Source organism: Arvicanthis niloticus, chromosome X, assembly GCF_011762505.2.
Source record: "Arvicanthis niloticus isolate mArvNil1 chromosome X, mArvNil1.pat.X, whole genome shotgun sequence".
In the NCBI taxonomy this organism is placed as follows: domain Eukaryota; kingdom Metazoa; phylum Chordata; class Mammalia; order Rodentia; family Muridae; genus Arvicanthis; species Arvicanthis niloticus.
Genome location: NC_047679.1, coordinates 44,617,432 through 44,637,048, shown reverse-complemented (window position 1 = coordinate 44,637,048; position 19,617 = coordinate 44,617,432). Strand labels below are relative to the sequence as shown.

Genomic DNA, 19,617 nt, shown 5'->3' with positions numbered 1-19,617 from the left:
TGTTGAAAAATCTCACTTTATTTTTACTTCAATATGACATTGTATTCTATACAAACAAAAGATAATTTAAATAAACTTCAATTTATGAAAAAAATGCCATTGCTAGATACTTTTTTACAAAGTAGGATTTGCAATAAAATCTTTGTAGTTGCTTCTAATATGAAGACATTAGTAAAAATTGAATTATTTTATTATACTCTTTCCTCTTCCCAAACTATGTTGATTAAGTAAGATGTTCTTCATAAGAATTTGTGACTTGATTGCTGTTTATTTTACACTATGCATCTATATTATGGGAGGTTTTCTATATATAAAATTGAGGCCTCTTAGTCATCATTTTGTTCCATATTCTACCATATTCAACCCATAGAAGAAAGATTATTCAATTAAATTTTTAAATTTGTGATATTTATATAATTTTATTTGAACTTGGAGATAAGGACCTCATATGATTTATGATCTAAGAGTAGGTCTTTTTAGAAGGTGGGGGTTCATCATCTTCATCAGTATCATATGGGTAATCCACTAAAGGAACAAGGCTGCTACAATGAACTGTACTCATTCCATTATCAGAATCATGAGCTTGAGATGAAGAAAATTTAGAGGCCTCAGATGATTTACTTTTGGGGCATTCTATTTCATTTCCTCTTTCATTTTTCTCTTTAAGTTTCATAAATATGTCATAATGACTTGGAAAGTCACTTCCTATTGGTAGAATTGCTCCTCCTTCATCTCCTCCTCCTCCTTTTTCTGCGACTTCTTCTTCTTTGATTCCTCTACAACATATGTCTATGTCTGTCTTGACTTTTACCTCCATAACTTTGATATGTCTACAACATATTTTCTGGTGTATCATATCATTTAAATAACTTTGTATTCTATTTTCCCTCTTCTTTTCTTCTTCATATTTAGTCTTCAACCCTTTAAAGGTCTGGACATACTCAATTGATTCAAAAGGAATAAAAAAATTTTCCACAATGTTTGCAATAAGAGAATTGATGTTTTCTTGTCTTATAAATTCAAATAGCTCAATAATAGCTGAATTTAACATATTGTACCGAGGTCCATTATGCATAAAAGTATTTACAACTGGTTCAAATAGGTTTTTCTTAATTATGTAATTATTATACATTTCATCTTTTAGGCCAATCATCTTTCTCATAAACCGGACAACACACAAAATCAGAAAAGTATGCTTTGAATTCATGAGCACCAAGATTCTGCTGAGCAAGTTGTTGCTCAAAATATAATTTTTTATATATGTTGAATGGCATTGTACACAAAACATGAGTATGTCTAAAATTACTTCCAGCAATTGTGCATTTTGATAATTATCAGGACAGATGTTAGCCCTATTTTCATCTCTGTCATTTTCTACTGTGGTGGACAAAATTGGTGCTATGAGGTTACTCATGCAATGTGTATAGAAGAAATTTAGAAATCCCTTTCTTTCACATCCATTAGCTGTGACACGCATATTTTCTGGATCAAGAAGAGTATGAAGAACTGCTGGCAAAATAATGCCTCGTGAAAATTCAGGATCAGTATCACAGATCATTTTTTTGATCATTATATTAATGAGAAGGTCATCATTATCTTCACTGTCCTGAGCTTCTTCCATTATATATGCTTGGACTAGTCGAGGATTATAGTCTACTAGATAAGCAAATATATCTATAGCAGCTAGTTGTATTTGATTATCAGGCATGTGTACTATGACTTTTAGAGCATTCATGACTCCTAGCTTTATCAGTGTTTTTATTAATGCATTTTTCTCTTGAGACTGTAATGTCTTGGCAAATACACAGAATTCCTTGAAGAATAATAACAATTCACGCCTTCTCTCATCACTTACACCATTATCTTTTAACTGAGCAAAAACTTCAAGCAAAAAATTTTCATCTTCCTGCAACATTGTAATTATTTCAATTTTATTGGAAAAAATCATAGTGGTAAGATCCGAAAGAAGATTTGATTCAAATATGGACGGGGTGGGCAACGTAATATCATGAACATATTGCATTCTGTAGGTCTGTTGTATTTTTTGCCGAAGTTGGGTTTGTGTTATTGGGATAACTTCCCTGAATTTAACATTTTGAGTCAAGAATTCCCTGTGCCGTTTTGGCTGATCCAAACCAGGGCCATATTCAAGGCATCCTACCACATCCATGAAAAATTCATCAGAACACATGATCTTAAACAAGCGTGTATCATTTAGAAACAGGATTCCTTTAATGATGCTATTCAAATAGTGTAAGCCTTCCAAGTTCAGCTTTTTTTCACAAGCATTGAACAGCTGCAGCAGGTTTTTAATGTAACCTTCAGTTTCTAAGACCAGCACCAGCCTTTCCTTGAGGCTTGGCATTTCATTGACAAAAGCAAATAAACTTACAATGCCTTCAAGTCTAGAGAGTTTAAAATTTGCCACCTCAAACAGATTCGAGCTCAGCTGTAGAGCTGCAAAGCTTTCTAGATCACCAGTAAGTTCTTGTGTTATTTCTACACTTGGATCTTTACCTTGAACTTGACAGATCTCTTCCCAGATTTCCTGACAAGCATTTGGTTCCTGGAAATGTATTGCCATGCCATGGTTCTTAGCATCAGACCAAATGATTATATTTCCTTGCTGTTTCTTATAGGGCACATTAGGATGTATCTTATACTCCACAGTCAGTGAGTCATCTGATTCTGAATGAACAAGCAGGCATACACCCTGGAGCCGTTCAATGTATTTGGATGAAATTTGTCCTGCACATATGTCTTTCCAATTCTTGCCTTCTACCAAGACATAGACTTTTACTCTATAAAGTTCCTTGTCTATGTTGGTCCTTGGCCTCACCTTGCTAACCCACATTCTTTTGTAGACCTCAGATTTTTGTACTCTGGCCAGAGGTCACTATCCCTCACTACCTTAGCCAGGAATGTTGCCGTGGTCGCAATTCTGAAAAACCAAAAGAGAGCAGATTACTGGAGGTTAAATGAATAGCAGAGGCTAAGAAGGGCCCAAAGTCATTAGGATTACTGTGGGGGCAGGGGGAGGTCCTGATAATTGCCAGTCCTCTATTACTGAACTATTACCAACTAACCTCTCTCAGAAGCACTCGAGTCTCTGAGCCTGCCTTTGTTCTGGCAGAATCTTGGGATTCACCCAAGATTCTTCCTAAAAGGAATGTGCTTATGTAACAGATACTCTTAAAGGGAACTGCCTTCATTACCTTAAAAATGGAAGCCTAGAAAATACTCTATATCATTTCTATAATGGATTTTGTTTCTCAGAAATATGTTTACTCATCAGAAGTATGGTGCTTAGGCCCTTAATCAAAAGGAAATTTCATTACCTATGTTTTGGTCAAATATATCCTTCATTCTATATGTCCATGAAAGACTTCGACAAATTAAAAAAAAAAAAAAAAATACATCATCTACAGATAGGATGCCTTTCCCAGAACCAAGAGATAAAATTGTGTTTCTCTATGAGACATACTCCTGTACATCCTGTACATGTCTATATATTAAGGAATGATCTTTTTATGAAAGGGAAAAGATTAGGTCCGTCATTTCATTTTGTTCAGCCTGAAATTTTAGCTTCCTATGTGAAAATATTTCCTCAAATGTTTTCCTTTGCCTAATCATGAAATTTGTTATGGAGAAGAACTGTGTCAAAGAGGAAATGAGTGAATTTTTTAAATTATGGCCCTTTGATCCCTTTAATATGCTAGAGCCATTTCTGTGAGCCATCCTGGCCATCAGAAGCGTCCAATACCCAACTTAAGCAGAGAGCATCTACTTAATCACAGGCCACTCTGGCTAGAGTACCAGAGAAGAAATGGAAACAAAGAACAAAAAAGGCATCCAAAAACCAAAAATTAAAAAACAAACAGCAACCACCACCACAACAAAATCCATCCACAACAAAACTCAGAACTTGGCACCTAGACCAACAATCCTAACAAACCTAGATTCCTATTCACCAGTATAAGAAAACAATCTATGACATTCATGGTATTTTGTCAGAGGCAGAGCCTAGCTAACCTCGTCTAGCAAACCCTGAATATTTCAGTACAGGTGAAGAACAAGAAGTTATCATTCAAAATAACTCTATGAAGATTATAGAGGTCTTCAAATAGGAAACAGAAAAGTCTCTAAAAGAAATCAAGTAAAACACAATCAATGGAAGACATAAATAAACTACCCAAAGCCAGGAAAACACAAACAGTTGGATGATATATACAAATCTCTTAAAGAAATCCAAGAAAACAGCAAACAGTTGGAGGAAATGAATAATATAAGTCAAAACCTGAAAGTGAAAATTGAGGCAATGAAGAAAAATCACAAACAGGAAATTCTGGAAATGAAAACTATCTAGGAAAATGAATAGAACCTACAAATGCAAGTATCACCAAAAGAACACAAAGAGAAGAGAGAACCTCTACCAGTGAAGATATGATAGAAGAAATAGATATTTCAAAGAAAATGTTAAATTTTAATAAAAAATGACACAATTCATCCAAGAATTCTTGGCTGTTATAAAAAAGTCCAAATCTAAGAATCACATGAATAATGGAAGAAGTTTCTCAGGTTCAAGGCCCAGAAACTATTTTTTGATATATTCATAGAAGGAAGTTTTCTTAACCTAAAGTAGGAGATGTCTATAAAGGTACAAGAATCTTACAGAACACCAAACAAATTGGACCAGAGAAGAACGTCTCTTTATCACATAATAAGCAAAACAGCAAACACATAGATAAGGAAAGAATAATAAATGATACAAGACAAAAAATCAACTAATATATAATCGGAAACCCATTCCAATTACACCAGACTCCTTAAGGAAGTTTCTAAAGGCTATAAGGATGTGGAGAGATGTATTGCAGACTCTAAGAAACTACAGATGCCATCTGAGACTATTATACCCAGCAAAAATTTAATCACAATATATTGAGAAAACAAGATAATTTCTTTAAAATATCAAACTTGAACATTAATTATCTACAAAACCAATTGTACAGAAGGTACAAGAAGAAAAACTCCAACTCAAGGAGTTTAACTACTTCCAAGAAAACATAGGCCATAGATAAACTCACAGTAGCAAAATTAAAAGAAATAAAGCATGAGCATACACCCACATGCACACATGCACACACACACACATGCACACAAACACACACATGATTACTACCCCAGAAAATAACAACACAAAACAAAAAAATGTAAAATAATTATTCATTGATATCTGGGAATATCAATGGACTCAATTCTCCAATGAAAAGAGATGGATTAACAAATAGGTTGCAAAAAGCAGAATCTATCATTCTGCTGCATATAAGGCATGAATGTCAACATCAAATATAAATATTGCCTTAGAGGTAGAGGGTTGCAAAGAGATTTTCCATGAAATGGACCTAAGAAACAAGGTGGCGTAGCCTTTCTAGTATCTAACACAATAGATTTAATACTACAGTTAATCAAATGAGATGGCAAAGACATTTTATACTCATCATGGGAAAATTCAGCAACATTATTTTTCAAGTCTTAAGAACATCTATGCCTAAAACATAAGGGCACTCAAATTTGAAAAAAATGACTACAGCACAAATCACATATTGTCAATCACACACTGACAGCAGGAACCTTCAGTATACTACTCTCATGCAGTCAAAAACTTGACAAAGAGCTAACTGAAATTATAAACCAGAAAGTCCTAACAAATTTTTAAAGAACATTTCACCCAAACACAAAAGAATACACCTTCTTCTCAACACCTCATAAAACATTTCTGAAAATTGATCCCATTCTCAGTCACAAAGTAAGTCTCAGCAGATAAAAGAAATTGAAATAATATCCTATCCTATCAGACCTACATAGTTTAAAGCTGGATTTTAAAATACAACAGAAACAACAGAAAGTTTATGAACTCTTAGAAAATGAGCAATAATCTACTTAATGGTAACTGTCAAAAGGCAGAAATACAGAAAAGACTTCATAGAATTCAAAGAGAATAAGTGTAAAACATACCCAAATTTTGGTATACAATGAAAACAGTACTAATAGGAAACTCCTTAGCACTATGCACTTATGTAAAGAAATTGGTGAGTTCTTATTCAAGCAACTTAATGAAATGCCTCAAAGCTCTAGAAGAAAAAAACAAAACATCATTGCACAGATCCCAGAGGCTGGAGCAGTCACACAGCTGATTTGCTCCCCTGAGGAAACTGTGTCCAGAGGCATCCTAGAGAGGTCACGACCCACAGAGCTGAAGGTAGGAGCACCTGCTCACCGCCCTAGGCCCCAGAAGCACGACTGGCAATAGGAGGCCCCCAGAGCACACCTGGCATCAAGAACCTGCCCCTGCAGAAAATCACTCCCCTTCTGCCCATTGCCTGGATCCCGAAAGATGGAGCAGTCACAAAGCTGATCTGCTCCTCTGAGGAAACTGCCTCCTGAGGCATCCTAGAGAGGTCACTGACTGCAGACCTGTTGGCATCCTAGAGAGTTCAAGGTCTGCAGAGCTGCAGAGCAGGGGACACCATATCCTGAAGAATCCTAGAGGAGAAACTACACTCAGAGCAGCAAACACCTAGCTGGTCTACTACCGTGGAGCCACCATATCCTGGATATCCTAGAGGAGACACTATACTCAGACCAGCTGGAGCTCAGGATCATAGAGACATCCAGACCCCAAGGAGTTCTGACACAACCAAGATAACTGGAAAGGCAGGCTCCAGTCAGAACCAGTGAGAGCAAATAGCACTAAAGCTAAACCAAATGGCAAAAGGCAAGCATAAGAATATAAACACCAGAAACCAAAGTCACTTGGCATCACCAGAACCCAGTTCCCCCACCATAGCAAGTCCTGAACACCACATCACACCAGAAAAGCAAGACTCAGAATTAAAATCACTTCTCATGATGATGTTAGAGGACTTTAAAAAGGACATAAACAACACTCTCAAAGAATTTGAGGAGAACGCAGGTAAACAGATAGAAGCCCTTAAAGAAATGCAAGAAAACACAACCAAACAGGTGAAGGAATTACACAAAACCATCCAGGATCTAAAAATGGAAGTAAAAACAATAAAAAAATCTCAAAGGGAGACTAACCTGGAGATAGAAAACCTAGGAAAAAGATCAGTAGTCATAGACACAAGCATTACCAACAGAATACAAGAGATAGAAGAGAATATCATTCGTAGAAGATACCATGGAAAACATAGACACAACAGTCAAAGAAAATGTGAAACGCAAAAAGCTCCTAACACAAAACATCCAGGAAATGCAGGACACAATAAGAAGACCAAATCTAAGGATAATAGGTATAGATGAGGGTGAAGACTCCCAAATTAAAGGGCCAATAAATATCTTCAACAAAATTATAGAAGAAAACTTCCCTAACCTAAAGAAAGAGATGTCCTTAAATATACAAGAAGCCTACAGAACCCCAAATAGACTAGACCAAAAAAGAAATACCTCCTATCACATAATAATCAAAGCATCAAATATACAAAACAAAGAGAAGATACTAAAAGCAGTAAGGGAAAAAGGCAAAGTGACATATAAAGGCAGACCTATAAGAATTACACAAGATTTCTTACCAGAGACTATAAAAGCCAGAAGATCCTGGACTGATATTATACAGACCCTAAGAGAAAACAAATGCCAGCCCAGACAACTATACTCAGCAAAACTCTCAATCGATATTGATGGAGAAACCAAAATATTCCATGACAAATCCAAATTTACACAATAAATTATGACAAATCCAGCACTTCAAAGGATAATTGGTGGAAAACTCCAACACAAGGAGTTTCTACAACCTAGAAAAAGCAAGAAAGTAATCTTCCAACAACCCTAAATGAAGGTAGCTATACAAACATTACTCCACTGCCAATAACAAAAATAACAGGAAACAACATTCATTTTTCCTTAATATCTCTTAATATCAATAGACTCAATTCTCCAATAAAAAGACATATACTATCAGACTGGATACATAAACAGGATCCAACATTTTGCTGCATACAGGAAACACACCTTTGTGAAAAAGACAGACAACACCTCAGAGTAAAAGGTTAGAAAACAATCTTCCAAGCAAATGGTCCCAAGAAACAAGCTGGAGTAGTGATTCTAATATCAAATAAAATCGTTTTTCAACCAAAAGTAATCAAAAAAGATAAAGAAGGACACTTTATATTCATCAAAGGAAAAATGTACCAAGAGGAACTCACAATTCTGAACATCTATGCCCCAAATGCAAGGGCACCCACATACATAAAAGAAACTTTACTAATGCTTAAATCATACATTGCACCCTACACAATAATAGTAGGAGATTTCAACACCCCACTCTCAGCTATGGACAGATTATGGAAACAGAAACTAAACCAAGACACAATGAAACTAAAAGAAGTTATCAAACAATTGAATTTAACTGACATTATAGAACATTTCATCCTAAAACAAAAGAATATACCTTTTTTCTCAGCATGTCATGGTACCTTCTCCAAAATAGACCATATAATTGGTCAAAAAACAGGCCTCAACAGATACAAAAAGATTGAAATAATCCCTTGTACCCTATCAGACCACCAGGGACTAAGACTGGTCTTTGACTTGGACAAAAACAATGGAAAGCCCACATACACTTGGAAACTGAACAATGCTCTACTCAATGATAACTTGGTCAAGGAATAAATAAAGAAAGAAACTAAAAACGTTTTAGAATTTAATGAAAATGAGGACACATCGTATCAAAATTTGTGGGACTCCATGAAAGCAGTACTAAGAGGAAAACTCATAGCTTTAAGTGCCCAGAAAAAGAAAATGGAAACAGCATACACTAACAACTTGACAGCACACCCGAAAGCTTTAGAACAAAAAGAAGCTAATATACCCAAGAGGAGTAGATGGCAGGAAATAATCAAACTCTGGGCTGAAATCAACCAAGTTGAAACAGAAAGAACTACACAAAATATCAACAAACCAGGAGTTGGTTCTTTGAGAAAATCAATAAGATAGACAAACCCTTAGCCAGACTAACCAAAGGGCACAGAGACAATACTCAAATTAATAAAATTAGAACTGAAAAGGGAGACATAACAACAGAAACAGAGGAAATTTTTTAAAAATCCTCAGATCCTACTACAAAGGCCTATACTCAACAAAATTGGAAAATCTGGATGAAATGAACAATTTTAGAGCTACATACCAGGTACCAAAGTTAAACAAGGAGCAGATAAACCATCTAAACAGCTGCATAACCCCTAAAGAAATAGAAGCAGTCATTAAAAATCTCCCCACCAATAAAAACTCCTGTCCAGATGGTTTTAATACAAAATTTTATCAGACCTTCCAGGAAGACCTAATACCAATTCTCTTCAAACTATTCCACAAAATAGAGACAGAAAGAACAATACCCAATTCGTTCTATGAAGCTACAATTATATTCATACCTAAGCCTCACAAAGACAGGACAAAGAAAGAGAACTACAGACCAATCTTTCTTATGGATATTAATGCAAGAAATACTCAATAAAATTCTCACAAACCAAATCCAAGAACACATCAAAGCAATCATCCATCATGATCAAGTAGGCTTTATCCCAGGAATGCAGAGATGGTTCAATATTCGAAAATCCATCAATGTAATCCACTACATAAATAAACTCAAAGAAAAAAAAAAACACATGATCATCTCACTAGATCCTGAGAAATCATTTGACAAAATTCAACATCCCTTCATGTTAAAAGTATTGGAAAGATCAGGAATTCAAGTTCATACCTAAACATAGTAAAAGCAATATACAGCAAGCCAGTAGCCAACATCAAACTAAATGGAGAGAAACTTGAAGCAATCCCACTAAAATCAGGAACTAGTCAAGGCTGCCCACTCTCACCCTATCTATTCAATATAGTACTGGAAATCCTAGCCAGAGCAATTAGACAACAAAAGGAAGTCAAAGAGATACAAATAGGAAAGGAAGAAGTCAAAATTTCACTATTTCCAGATGATACGATAGTATACATAAGTGATCCTAGAACTTCCACCAGAGAACTCCTAAACCTGATAAACAACTTCAGCAAAGTGGCTGGATATAAAATCAATTCAAACAAATCAGTAGCCTTTCTCTACTCAAAACATAAACAGGCTGAAAAAGAAATTAGGGAAATTATACCCTTCACAATAGCCACAAATAATATAAAATATCTTGGAGTGAATCTAACCAAGCAAGTAAAAGATCTTTATGACAAGAACTTCAAGTCTCTGAAGAAAAAAATCAAAGAAGATCTCAGAAGATGGAATGATCTCCCATGCTCCTGGATTGGCAGGATTAACTTAGTAAAAATGGCCATCTTGCCAAAAGCAATCTACAGATTCAATGCAATCCCCATCAAAATTCCAAATCAATTCTTCATGGAAATAGAAAGACCAATCTGCAAATTCATTTGGAATAACTAAAAACCCAGGATAGTGAGAACCATTCTCAACAATAAAAGAACTTCTTGGGGAAACACTATCCCTGACCTCAAACTGTACTACAGAGCACTAGTAACAAAAACTGCATGGTATTGGTACAGAGACAGACAGGAAGATCAATGGAATAGAATTGAAGATCCAGAAATGAACCCGCACACCTATGGTCACTTGATCTTTGAAAAAGGTGCTAAAACCATCCAGTGGAAAAAAGACAGCATTTTCAACACATGGTGCTGGTTCAACTGGAGGTCAGCATGTAGAAGAATGCAATTCAATACATTCCTATCCCCTTGTACAAAGCTCAAGTCCAAGTGGATAAAGGACCTTCACATAAAACCGTGTACACTGAAACTAATAGAAGAAAAGGTGTGGAAGACCCTCGAATTCTTAGGCACAAGGGAAAAGTTCCTGAACAGAACACCAATGGCTTATGCTCTAAGATCAAGAACTGACAAATGGGATCTCATAAAATTGCAAAGCTTCTGTAAGGCAAAAGATACTTTCAATAAGAAAAAACAGCAACCAACTGATTGGGAAAAGATCATTACCAATCTTAGATCCCATAGAGGGCTAAAATCCAATATATATACAAAGAACTCAAGAAATTAGACTCCAGACAACCAAATAACCCTATTAAAAATTGGGTACAGAGCTAAACAAAGAATTCTCAACTGAGGAAATTCGAATGGCCAAGAAGCACCTTAAGAAATGCTCAACTTCCTTAGTCATCAGGGAAATGCAAATCAAAACAACCCTGAGATACCACCTCACACTGGTCAGAACGGCTAAGATAAAAAATTCAATTGATGGTAGATACTGGTGAGGCTATGGAGAAAGAGGAACACTCCTCCATTGTTGTTGGGATTGCAAGCTGGTAGAACCACTCTGGAAATCAGTCTGGAGTTTCCTCAGGAAATTGGACATAGCATTACCTGAGGACCGAGCTATACCACTCCTGGGCATATATCCAGAAGATTCCGAAAAATCTAATAAGGACATATGCTCTACTATGTACATAGCAGCCTTATTTATAATAGCCAGAAGCTGGAAAGAGCCCAGATGTCCTTCAACAGAGGAATGGATACCAAAAATGTGGTACATTTACACAATGGAGTACTACTCAGCTATTAAAAATAATGAATTCGAGAAATTCTTAGGTAAATGTTTGGAACTAGAAAATGTCATCCTGAGTGAGTTAACCCAATCACAAAAGAACACACATGGTATTTTTCACTGATAAGCAGATGTTAGCCCAAAAGCTTGGAATAGCAAAGACTCAACCCACAGACCACATGAAGCTCATGAAGAAGGAAGACCAAGAGGGGATGCCTCAGTTCTACTTAGAACAAGAAACAAAAATACTCAAGGGAGCAGATATGGAAACAAAACATGGGACAGAAACTGAAGGAGGGGCCATCAGGAGACCATTCTACCTGGGTATTCAATTCATGTACTGTCACCTGAGCTAGACACTGATGTGGATGGGTGGAAGTGCATGTTGTCAAGAATATGATATAGCTGTCTCCTTAGAGGTCTGCCAGAGACTAACACATTCAGAGGACAATGCTCACAGTTAGCCACTGATAAGATCAAGGGTTTCCCAATGGAGAACTTAGAGAGAAGACTGAAGGAGCAGAAATGATTTGTGACCCCAGGAGGAAAGCAACAATACAAACCAACCAGAGCCCCCCAAGGTCTATACCACCAGCCTGGGAGAACATAAGGAGGGACCCATGACTCCAGCGGTATATGTAGGGGAGGATGGCCTTGCCAGGCATAGTTGGGAGAAGAGATTCTTGGTCCCATGAAAATGAACACAGAGTAGGGGGGGATGTGAGGGTGTGAAGGGGGTAGTGGGGGCATGTTGTGGCACTTTCCACTCCACACTTTGTGGCCACTGTTTCCCAGCCAAAGCTGCTGCTCCAGTCTGCAGGTCAGTGTCTAGTGAGTGAGAGAGAGGGGGGATAAAGGGGAAGAGACTCAAAGAATGGAGACAAGACAGAGGTTCTGATCAAGTCTCCTTTATTGAAGGGGAATCTGGGGTATTTATATGCTTTTGCCATGTGCCTTGTAGACACTTGAATACCATGTACCTTGCAGGCTTGGATACCACGTGCGCCTTACAGGCATGTATGGTGTGGATAGCACGTGGATAGCATGTGAACTGCATGCCTTGCAGGCATGGATACCATGTGTGCCTTGCAGCTGGGGGCAGTAAACAGCAAAACAAAATATGTTGGATATCAGAGTGTGCTTCAGCTGTTGTAGGCTGTTGAAAAACAAGTCTCATGTCAGGGTATATGGCTCAAGATGGCTGCAAAGCTGATAGCCACTTTCTGCTAAAAGTTGGCTCCCAACAGGGGCTAGGGGTAGAGGTGGGTGTTGGGAGCCGCAGTGAGCCATGTCAGTATCCGCCATTCCAAGATGGCTCGGACATCGTGTCCTCTCCACTGGTAAACAATTAACTGCACAGCTGCAAAGGCAGAAAGCCCGCCAAAGTCACTGGCCAATCCCGAGGCATAATATTGGGTGATGAGTGAACAGCCAATCAGAAGTGAACACGTCACTCTAGGGTGTATTTAAGCTGTGCCTCGTCCTGTCTTCAGCCCTTTCGCGTCCTTTCTGCTTCTGCTGATACAGAGTAAAGCCTCGCTGTGGTGATACCCGAATATTGGCTCTCGTGTCCTTGTTCGCGGGCGGAGGGGACACGGGAGGTGCGCACAACAGGTGGGGGCACAGCCTCATAGAAGCATGAGGAGGGGGGATGGAATAGGAGGTTTCTGGGTGGTGGGAGGAAGTGGGCTAAGGGGATAAAATCTGAAATGTAAATATAATACCCAATGTTAAAAAAAAGATGGAAAAAAAGAAAAAAGGAAAAAAGAAAGAAAAAAAGGTGATTTAATAACACAAAGAGAAGGATTTAGAAATTTAGGAGACAGTTTATGTTAATGGAAACAGCATCATAGAAACAGGAAAATCACACCCTCATAGAAGCAAAAGGAGGGGGGATGGGATTAGGGGTTCCTGGGTGGTGTGAAGAATGGGATAAGGGGATAAAATTTGAAATGTAAATATTATAACCAATTTTTAAAAATGGGAAAAAAGAGAAAAATTTTTAGAACCAACATCTTTAATAAAATGTCAGCCCTCTAAAAAATTATCTTGATACTAAAACTTGTTTTGAGAATTGTATATTACAGAATACACAGCCTTGGTGTATCTACTCATCAAGCATACTGAGCAGACCTGCCCAAACCTCCAATGTCCTGGAATTCCATCTGGATGCAGTGAAGACATGGCTTATCACACTATCTCAATGCCCGTAATCAGCTTGAAGAAGTTAATGAATAGTCAGTGCCCCTATTCCCTGGGCTTGGGGACTAAGGTGGTTAATATTGGGCTGTCTTTCTAGGGAAAAGTAGTGGTTTTGGTGGAACAGGGAGGATTAGCTAGGACTTATTGCATAACCATAACTTACTGGTAGAAATATATATATATATTTATATATATATATATATTGTTATTAAGATGAACTTATAATTTCTTTTTTTAATTTATTTTATTTTTTTTATTTTTTTTATTTATTAGATCTTTCATTTACACTTCAGATACCATCCCCTTTCCCCATTCCCCCCCTTAGAAAACCCCTATCCCATGCCCCCTTTTCCTTTTTGCATTTATACATTTTTTTAAGAAATGTTAATCATAGGCTTTATAAGTTTGGTATTGTTCAATCAGAGGTGTAACCCACTACCCAACCTAGATATATCAACTATCTTTGAGTGGTGGAGATACACGAACATCTGCTTCCCTGTCTCCCCCCTCTATCTCTCTTTCATCACCTAGCTTCTCCTCTCCTTCTTCTTCTCCTCTTCTTACTCCTTTTCTTCCTCTCAGTACTCCTCCCACCTTAGCTCCTCCTACACATCACTCTTCCTGTTAAAAGGAAACTTTTCTCTCAAAATACAATTAGAGCATAATTATGCCTATTTGTACCAGTGAGGTACAAGATAGTCCTAATACCCAGTCCATCCTTTTGTTGACTAACCAGCACCTCTGTCATCTATCCTAACTAAAACACTTAGTTCTGAACCTGGCTTTTTCCTTGGCTTTAGGATGAATGTCAGCTGATGACCATACACTCAGATCTTTTCTCTCAAAGTAAATAGCTATAAGTTTTCAACCCCGTCAGAAATCCAGAATGACTGAGTTGACTATAATTGTGGGAAGCACAAAGCATAGCTTCTAAAACTTAGCCAATTTATAGAGACCTCTGAACACCTGGACACTCGCTCTACTTCAAAACGTTGGAGCATCTGTTCTTCTGCCTTCTGGCCCAGGGTCATCTGACAGACCTTAGTGCTGCAGAATTATTAAGGGCTGATTACTCTGTCTAGGCAGATATAATCAGTCGACTATTCTGCAAGTGTGTCCTTTTCTGGACAGTAATTTGTCTGTAGTAGTAAAGTGGCAATTCTTGCTTAGTGGCTGTCTCACCACAACTGGAGTAACTCCAAGGATGCTCAATTTCTTCTTAGAATTCAATATAGGAAGCTGTCCGGAGCAGATAGGTCTCTAATGAAAATGAACATTAATACTGAAATGTTTGTCATGTCAATTCTAAGGATTTCTGATGTTTTGAAAACCAGCTATCCATGTAAGGTAATCTGGACTGTTGCCTGTTAACTCCACTCAGCTATTTCTAAATAAAACATAGAGAACACCCTTATAATAAACTCCAAGTCATGAATTTGCTATAGTCCCTTAACTCACAGGCTGACCATCTCAAATCAGTTAAAAAAGTTAAAGAAGGACTGGGTCTAAGCTTTGTATTCCTAAGTGTGTTATACTGGTACAATGCCTATGAGAGTAACAATATTCATCTCACTCTTATATCACTAAGAAGCTCATGCCAATGAAAACCTTAAAATTTGTAAACAAAGTAAACTGGTGCCATTTAAGAATTTATATCTTCATCTTGATATTAATTATACAGATTTCTACTAATAGGTTATGGCTATGCAATAAACCCTAGCTAATCCTCTCTATTCCGACAAAACCACTACTTTTCCCTAGGGAGACAGCCCAACATTTACCACCTTAGTCCCCATGCCCAGGGAATAGGGGCGCTGACTCATCATTAGCTTCTTCAAGCTGATTATGGGCGTTGAGATATTAGAAGAGGATTGGGGGGGAGAGCAAGTTGACAATCCTCTGATGCTGTGTCTTCGCTGCCTCCAGATGGAATTCACGGACCTCAGAGGTTTGAGCAGGTCTGCCCAGCTTGCTTGTTGAGTAGATACATCAAGGCTGATCATTCTGCAATATACAATTCTCAAAACAAATTTTAGTATCAAGATAGTTTTTTTTTTTTAAAGAGGGCTGACATTTTATTAAGAATGTTGGTTCTAACCACTTTTCTATTTTTCCCCTCTTTTATTGGATATAATATTTACATTTCAAATTTTATCCCCTTACCATATTTCCCCCACCACCCAGGAACCCCTTATCCCATCCCCCCTCCTCCTGCCTCTATGAAGGTGTTTACCCACCTACCCCCAGCCTCCCTCCCCACCCTCAGATTCCCCCGCCTCAGTGCTCAGCCTTTAGGGTACCAATGATCTTGTCTCCCACCTATGCCCAACAGGGCCATCCTCCCCTACATATACAGCTGGAGTCATGTGTCTCTCCCTATGTGCTCCTGGGCTGGTGGTTTAGACCCTGGGGAGCTCTGGCTGGTTGGTATTGTTGCTCTCCTCACAGGGCCACCAGCCCTTATGGTTCACGGTTCCTTCAATTTACTCTCTAACTCCTCCATTGGGAACTTTGATCAGATTAATGCATAGCTGTGGGTATCTGTCTCTGGGTATGTCCGACTCTGAGAGACCTCTAAGGAGACAGCCTTATCAGGCTGCTGTCAGCTTTCCCATCCTGACATCCCTATCAGTGTCTATTTTTGGTGACTGCCTATGGAATGAATACCCAGAAACAATGGTCTCCCTACAACCCCCACTTCAGATTCTATCCCACACTTTGTCTCCATATTTGCTCCCTTGGGTATTTAGTTACTCCTTCTAAGAAAGACCTAGGCATCCTCACTTGTTCTTTCTTCTTCATGAGCTTCGTGTCATCTGGTAGTTGAATCTTTGTTGTTTCAAACTTTTGGGCTAATCTCCGCTTATCAGTGAGTAAATACCATGTGTGTTCTTTTGTGATTGGGTTACCTCACTCAGGATGATATTTTCTAGATCCATCCATTTACCTAAGAATTTCTCGAATTCATTATTTTTAATAGCTGAGTAATATTCCATTGTGTAAATGTACCACATTTTTTGTATCCATTCCTCTGTTGAAGGGCATCTGGGTTCTTTCCAGCTTCTGGCTATTATAAATAAGGCTGCTATGAACATAGTGGAACATATGTCTTTGTTATTTGTTGAGGCATTTTCTGGGTATATACCCAGAAGTGGTATAGCTGGGTCCTCAGGTAGTGCTATGTCCAATTTTTGGAGGAACCGCCAGACTGACTTCCAAAGTGGTTGTACCAACTTGCAATCCCACCAACAATGCAGGAGTGTTCCTCTTTCTTCACATCCTCGCCAGCATCTACTATCACCTGAGTTTTTGATCTTAGCCATTCTGATTGGTGTGAGGTGGTATGTCAGTGTTGTTTTGATTTGCATTTCCCTGATGACCAAGGATGTTGAGCATTTCTTAAGGTGCTTCTCGGCCATTCGAGTTTCCTCAGTTGAGAATTCTTTGTTTAGCTCTGTACCCCATTTTTTAATGGGGTTATTTTGTTGTTTGGCGTCTAATTTCTTGAGTTCTTTGTAAATATTAGATATTAGCCCCCTATCAGATGTAGGATTGGTAATGATCTTTTCCCAATCTGTTGGTTGCCGTTTTGTCTTGTTGACAGTGTCCTTTGCCTTACAGAAGCTTTGCAATTTGATGAGGTCCCATTTGTCGATTCTTGATCTTAGAGCATAAGCCATTGGTGTTCTGTTCAGGAACTTTTCCCCTGTGCCTAGGTATTCGAGGGTCTTCCCCAAATTCTCTTCTAATATTTTCAGTGTACCTGGCTTTATGTGAAGGTCCTTTATCCACTTGGAGTTGAGCTTTGTGCAAGGAGATAAAAATGGATTAATTTGCATTCTTCTACATGTTGACCTCCAGTTGAGCCAGCACCACTTGTTGAAAATGCTGTCCTTTTTCCACTGGATGAATTTAGCTCCCTTGTCAAATATCAAGTGACCATAGGTATGCGGGTTCATTTCTGGGTCTTCAATTCTGTTCCATTGATCGTCCTTTCTGTCTCTGTACCAATACCAAGCAGTTTTTATCACTAATGCTCTGTAGTACAGTTTGAGGTCCGGAATGGTGATTCCCCCAGAGGTTCTTTTATTGTTGAGAATAGTTCTCGCTATTCTAGGTTTTTTGTTATTCCAAATGAATTTGTAAATTGCTCTTTCTATCTCTATGAAGAATTGATTTGGAATTTTGATGGGTATTGCATTGAATCTGTAGATTGCTTTTGGCAGGATAGCCATTTTTACTAAATTAATCCTGCCAATCCAGGAGCATGGGAGATCTTTCCATCTTCTGAGATCTTCTTCAATTTCTTTCTTCAGAGACTTGAAGTTCTTGTCATACAGATCTTTCACTTGCTTTGTTAGATTCACTCCAAGATAATTTATTTTATTTGTGGCTATTGTGAAGGGTGTCATTTCCCTGATTTCTTTCTCTGCCTGTTTATCCTTTGAGTAGAGGAAGGCTACTGATTTGTTTGAGTTGATTTTATATCCAGCCACATTGCTAAAGTTGTTTATCAGGTTTAGGAGTTCTCTGGTGGAAGTTTTAGGTTCACTTAAGTATACTATCATATCATCTGCAAATAGTGAAATTTTGACTTCTTCCTTTCCTATCTGTATCCCTTTGACTTCCTTTTGTTGTCTAATTGCTCTAGCTAAGACTTCCAGTACTATATTGAATAGGTAAGGTGAGAGTGGGCAGCCTTGCCTAGTCCCTGATCTTAGTGGGATTGCTTCAAGTTTCTCTCCATTTACTTTGATGTTGGCTACTGGCTTGCTGTATACTGCTTTTACTATGTTTAGATATGGGCCTTGTATTCCTGATCTTTCCAAGACTTTTAACATGAAGGGATGTTGAATTTTGTCAAATGCTTTCTCAGCATCTAGTGATATGACCATGTGGTTTTTCTCTCTGAGTTTATTTATGTAGTGGATTACATTGATGGATTTCCGAATATTGAACCATCCCTGCATTCCTGGGATAAAGCCTACTTGATCTTGATGGATAATTGTTTTGATGTGTTGTTGGATTCGGTTTGCGAGAATTTTATTGAGTATTTTTGCATCAATATTCATAAGAGAGATTGGTCTGTAGTTCTCTTTCTTTGTTGGGTCTTTCTGTGGTTTAGGTATGAGTGTAATGGTAGCTTCATAGAATGAATTGGGTAGTGTTCCTTCTGTTTCTATTCGATGGAATAACTTGAAGAGGATTGGTATTAGGTCTTCCTTGAAGGTCTGAAAGAATTCTGCACTGAAGCCATCTGGCCCCGGACATTTTTGGTGGGAAGATTTTTAATGACTGTGTCTATTTCTTTAGGCGTTATGGGACTGTTTAGGTGGTTTATCTGCTCCTCGTTTAACTTTGGTACCTGGTATCTATCTAGAAAATTGTCCATTTCCTCCAGATTTTCCAATTTTGTTGAGTATAGGCCTTTGTAGTAGGATCTGATAATTTTTTTAATTTCCTCTGTTTCTGTTGTTATGTCTCCCTTTTCAGTTCTGATTTTATTAATTTGAATGCTGTCTCTGCGCCCTTTGGTTAGTCTGGCTAAGGGTTTGTCTATCTTGTTGATTTTCTCAAAGAACCAGCTCCTGGTTTTGTTGATATTTTGTATAGTTCTTTTTGTTTCGACTTGGTTGATTTCAGCCCTGAGTTTGACTATTTCCTGCCGTCTACTCCTCTTGGGTATACTAGCTTCTTTTTGTTCTAATGCTTTCAGGTTTGCTGTCAAGTTGTTGATGTATGCTCTTTCCACTTTCTTTTTGTGAGCACTTAGAGCTATGATTTTTCCTCTTAGTACTGCTTTCAATGAGTCCCACATGTTTTGATAT

General features: G+C 37.9%; 1 protein-coding gene across 1 annotated transcript; it reads right to left on the bottom strand.

Annotated features, from left to right (window-relative positions):
- Positions 1 to 460: 460 nt before the first annotated feature.
- Positions 461 to 2,854, bottom strand: LOC117694925 (protein PPP4R3C1-like). The gene has a single exon (XM_076918980.1). It carries the CDS (start codon positions 2,852 to 2,854, stop codon positions 461 to 463), a length of 2,394 nt encoding a protein of 797 aa, XP_076775095.1.
- Between the last annotated feature and the right edge of the window lie 16,763 nt (positions 2,855 to 19,617).